Genomic DNA, 5,377 nt, shown 5'->3' with positions numbered 1-5,377 from the left:
TATATATATATATAAATATCCACATACATACACACACACACACACACATATATATATATATATATATATATATATATATATATATATATGTATGTGGGTATATATACCCTGAGTGGCCAAATTATTATGACCACCCCATCAGTAACTTCGTTGGGCCACCTTTTGCCTTCAATACTGCGGCGATTCTTCTTGGCATTGACTCCACGAGATGTTGAAAGGTGATGAGAGGAATCTGACACCATGCCTGATGAATAGCACTGTCCAGTTCTGTGAGATTTGATGGTTGTGGAACCAGCTGCCTGATGGCTCTTTTAACTTCGTCCCACAAATGCTCAATTGGATTGAGATCTGGTGATTGTTGGGGCCACCTAAGCAAGGTAAAGTCTCCCTCATGTTCTTGAAACCACTCCTGCACATTACGAGCACTGTGGCATGGCGCATTGTCTTGTTGGAAGAAGCCATCTCCATTGGGATACGCCATCAACATGATAGGATGAACTTGATCAGCAATGATACTTAGGTATGCTGTGCTATTCAGACCTTTATAATGATCTGGCCCTCTAGCAACTTCAGTGCAAAATTATAGCTCATTTGCCTACATACGTCAGGTGGTCATAATAATCTGGCCACTCAGTGTATATCTCCACGCACCTATACTGCTATAAATGACTGAATAAATACAGCGGGGTGGAGGGGCAGACAAATGCCTTGCAGAAAAATAGCACCTCACTCAGGCAGACATTCTGCCCTCAAGGAGGGGAAGTCCCCACTCCTACGACCCCCATTAAACTGCTCTGTGACTGTGTCCTCCTGAGTGACTTCGGGGAACTGTCCACTTGATCACCTGAGGGCCAACTGCAGCGGCATCCGGGCGTGGTGTCTCGGGGACCGGCGCTGCTGCCGGGACACACTGTCTCTCCAGGCCCCAAGCAGTCTGCGTGACCGTGCTCACTGGATCTGATGTGCAGGAAGCAACAACACCTCAGATGCCTCAGGAGACACCTGCCACCCAGAGGGGGAGGCGCTGGCCGGAGCGTCAGATGCCCTCTGGAAAGTCCGAGTGGCCGCTCTGCACATGGCCTGCGGGCCACCCACCTGGGCTTCTGGAAGCGACACGCACTGACCTGAGCGGCTGCTCCGACACACTGGCTGACGCGCCCGCTGTTCTCAGAGGGACCAGAGCAGGAATACCCTCTGCAGCAAGTGCAGGCTCCTGGTCCACGCGGCCCACGACAGCGGAGTCACAGCCAGGGATACGTGCAAAGGAAGCCCCGTCAGGCACCAACAGGGGATCCATAGAGCAGATGCTAGGGATTTGGGGGGAAAATGGCGGAAACCCTGTTTTTTTCTGCAGATTATTTTTTTTCCTTCTGAGAAATGGTTCCTGGCTTCCTACTGGGCCGTTAGAGACCGAACAACGAACGAGGAAAGGCCAAGTGACCATGCAGCCTGAGTGTCTCCATAAGCGGGGTGTTATCTGACCCGTCCGGCCACAGCTGGCCATGGTCAGGTGCCCAAAGAGTGAGGGACACAGACCCGGAGAGTAAGGAGCTGCCCAGCCACGCCTCCTGCTCCTGCGCTGGTGCCAGCTGCGTCACCTCCTGTCCCCGTCCACACCCAGAGCCTGGGTGGGAGGGGCTCCTGGGAACTGCTGGTCTGTGGACGGACGTTCCTCACGGCAGGCTGGCCCTGCATTGTTCATGTATTACTCACTTTGGCTAAATTCTAAACTCAGGAGAAAGATAGTTTCCTGGCGAGGGAGAAGCTGAGTGGGAGCAGACGCAGGTCGTGGTGGCTGTCATTCTTCTGGGGGCGGGAAACCGGCGGTCAGGACCCGGGTCCTTGGAGAAGTGAGCCTTTGGGGGTGGCAGCGGGTGAGCTGGGGAATTAGACTTTCTAGTTCTTTGACTCCTGAAATCTGTAGTTACAGTGGTAGAGACCACACCTCTAGAGCTACTGTCCGTTATGTTCCTACTCTAACAGTGTTTGCAGCTTCCCTCTCCTCTTCGGGGTCTAGAGGGCCCTTAAAGGGTCCCTGGTAACTGAATTTAGCAAAATTGTAAGATACAAATCAGGTCAATTTACAAAAATCAGTTGTATTTCTAGATGCTAATCAAAACCAGCTGGGAAATAAAACGCAAGGAGAACAAGGCCGTTCTCACATTCCCAAGAAGGAATGCAGGCAGAGCGGCCGGAGCCCAGGTGTCCTCTGAAGAAGGCCTGGGGCGGGTGAGCTGCCGGAGCGACACAGACCAGGCTGGGGCGGGCGGGGCGTGGTCCCAGAGCACAGGCAGAGCGGGCAGAGCCTGGGCGCACCCCTCCCAGGACAGAGAGGACACCTGACCCTCACCCTTGGCCTGCTGCCTCGCGTCAGTGCAGCGCCCTCCTGGGGCCTTTGTCTGAGATCTGACCCACAGGCTTCCGCCTTCCCAGGCTCCCCAGCCCGTAGGGAATCTCCTGGGAAGGACCCTAATAAAGTGCGATTCCCAGGAATTTCTGGCTCTGCCGCTACTTCTGGGGAGAACACAACCGAAGACAATCCTCCTCCGCAAAGACGCGTGTCATAGGCCGCTAAACGCAGACATGCACGTATCGGGACATTTGCTATTACATTGAATGTCTTATTTAGCACTTTTCCATAGTCGTATTGGTATAAAATGAGCTGTAAAAAGCACAGTTTTAATACCAAAAAGGGCAGGTTTAAATTTTCTGCTAAAAGAGATCAATAAAGTTCCTCAGGAGATTACCCACCACAGTATTTTTTTCCTTTTTCACCAGTGTTATTTCCAATTAATTTGTGACATATTCTACTAAATAAAAAATAAAACACCTGACACACTGAGGGAGGCGTGCTCACCACACAGACTGCGGTCCAGCCCCCATCCTCGCCCGCGCTGTGGGCCAGGATCTTACATTCTAGAATCTGTGGTTTCGGTTGGTGACTTAAGCTCTTCCACTCAGAACTGTGTTTCCTTCTCCGCAGGAAGAAGACAGTGACCGCCGTTCCCCATGAGGCTGCCATGACGACGAGGAACCCAGACAGAACCTCGGCACAGCGCAGGCGCGTGGCGAGGCCCCAATACGTGTCTGCGGGTATTTTCGGACTGAAATGACCTCACAAGGTAACCATCCCCATAACACGCCAACAACTCCCGAAAGCCGGGCACACTTACTTGTAATGTAGTATCAAAGACAACGAGCTTTGAACTGGTTGGGACGATGTCGTAACACTTGTGTGACCTCATGAATCGCATGTAAACGCCACTTTCCGAGTCTTCTGCTAAGAAGGAACGAAAAAAAGGGGCAAATATCAGTAATCATAAAGAACTCCCTCGAAGGGACGCAGAGTACGTATGGAAAACCTACTGCTGATGGACTTAATGGGAAATAGGGAACGTTTTCCCTGTGAGAGTGAGGAGAAGACCTGTGTGTTCACCCGCTGATGCAATGCCGGGCTGGAGGGCCTCGCTGGCGCCCGAAGGCAAGAAAAAACACAAAGCGCGCAGATTGAAAAGGAAAAAGCAAAACTGTTTTTATTTACAGTCTATGACTTTCTACGGAGAAAGCACCAAAGACTACAAAAAAGTTTCCAGATCTTTAGTAAACAGAGTTCAGCAAAGTCACAGAAGGCAGAGTTAATAAACAAAGAACACGCTGTCGTATTTCTACACACTGGCAGTGAACAACTGAAAATTAATTTCATTTCACACGAAGGTACCATTTATGAAAATACCATATGGAAGTATGGACCCACACAAAGCACACTGAAAACGGTAACCACGTGGACAAATGCACGTCTTTCTTATTTAGTCTCTGTAAACCCACTGTACGCCCTAAACATCTACAGACGCAAGCGGTGGGCTCCCCCACACGCCACGTGTGCCTATAGCCGCAAACCTCGCCTATCAACTCTGGTCGCCCAACTTTAAAATCAGACTTGTTAGTGACATCTCTGGGTTTGTAAAGAAAGTTCGCAAATATTCCAGCGCATATGGAAGGAATGGGGATGGTTTCTGTTTTGAACTCGTGGCAGTTAACTGGTAAAAGTTAGCTGACAACTGACAAAGGGACGACAGTGTATTGTGGGGGTTCACAGCGTATTTATTAGGTAAGAGCGTGGCCCCGCCACCCGACCAATGACACAGAAATCCAGGCAGCATCCTCGTCATATCGCCGCCTTCGCCTTCACCAATTTATCACCCAAATCTCTCTCTCTTTTTTTTAAATCCTCACCCGAGGATATTTTTCCATTGATTTTTAGAGAGAGTGGAAGAGAGAGGGAAAGACAGAGAGAAACATCTATGTGAGAGAAACACATTAATTGGTTGCCTCCTCCATGGTCCCTGACCAGGGTCCAGGCTGGGGAGGAACCTGCAACCCAACCAAGGTACGTGCCCTTGACAGGAATCAAACCCAGGACCCTTTGGTCCATAGGCTGATGCTCTATCCACTGAGCCAAACCGGCCAGGGCTGTCACCCAGTTCTCCCTTAAACCTACCTGTTTGCCTCTACCTCTATGGCCACCACCCTCAATCTGACATAAATACCCTGACTTCCTAACTGGTCTCTGCTTTCCATCTTGTTCCCTTTCCAGCTGTCCACGTGGCATCCAGAATGGTTTTGCCAGACGCAAATCTAACCACATCAGCCCTCTGCTGAGAACTCAATGGCTCCCAAGGACTTTAGAAAAAAGAATTCCGACACAGCCTAGGAGGCTCTGCCCGGAAAGGCCTGGCCCCCATCCCCGCAGGACTTCCTCCAGCCACCAGGTCTTCCCTTAGTCCCTCCTCAATGTCATGCCCTCTGCTTCTGCAGGGGCTTCGACGGCTGGGTTCTCGGCCTGGAATACTTTCCCATCTCTTCTCAGCCCAGTTAACTCCTCCTTCACTACCCTCAGCCCATGGACATGACGGAGAAATTGTGGAGCCAGAATTTGAACCCAGATGCCTCTTGATTTCAGAGCTGTGCTCTTCTCGGGATGATGGCCCTCCTTCCCCAGCCTGCAGTCACCTAACTCCCAGCCTGTCTCCATGGCTCAGCTCAGTGGGCATCTCCAGGACTCTGTGACGCTCTACGGAGCCCACCGAGATCCGTGCAGTGTGGGAAGACGTAGTCGACCACATAAAACTAACCAAAGTCCTTTCGCTGTGGAAGGACCCTTGATGTTCTTACATTTCCTACTGGGGGGAACAGTGTGTACTGACTGCCAACTTCATGATCAGCTAGGTGAACCTCTGCCAAGCCTGTGTTCAATTCTGACCTCTCTTCCGGGCACTATAATCCTAATGGCATCATCCCATCAGCCCCTGGACAGCCCCTCCTCAACTGTCTCCCCTCCTGCTCGTGCACCGAGTCCCGCGTCTTGGTCCGGCCCAGG

General features: G+C 51.2%; 1 protein-coding gene across 2 annotated transcripts in view; it reads right to left on the bottom strand.

Moving 5' to 3' along the window:
* Positions 1 to 3,307, bottom strand: part of PRKAG2 (protein kinase AMP-activated non-catalytic subunit gamma 2) — a 30,461-nt gene extending 27,154 nt beyond the window's left edge. Inside the window, exon 1 of one of the 2 annotated variants that reach the window (XM_023764547.1) lies at positions 3,174 to 3,307. In XM_023764547.1, the coding sequence (XP_023620315.1) occupies positions 3,174 to 3,254 (81 nt within the window). In that variant the 5' untranslated portion in view covers positions 3,255 to 3,307. The remainder of the gene's footprint in view (positions 1 to 3,173) is intronic. The other variant, XM_006100992.3, reaches the window with a different exon arrangement.
* Between the last annotated feature and the right edge of the window lie 2,070 nt (positions 3,308 to 5,377).

The sequence above is a fragment of the Myotis lucifugus genome, unplaced genomic scaffold (assembly GCF_000147115.1).
Source record: "Myotis lucifugus unplaced genomic scaffold, Myoluc2.0 scaffold_336, whole genome shotgun sequence".
Classification (NCBI taxonomy): domain Eukaryota; kingdom Metazoa; phylum Chordata; class Mammalia; order Chiroptera; family Vespertilionidae; genus Myotis; species Myotis lucifugus.
This window is presented reverse-complemented; position numbering and strand designations above follow the sequence as displayed.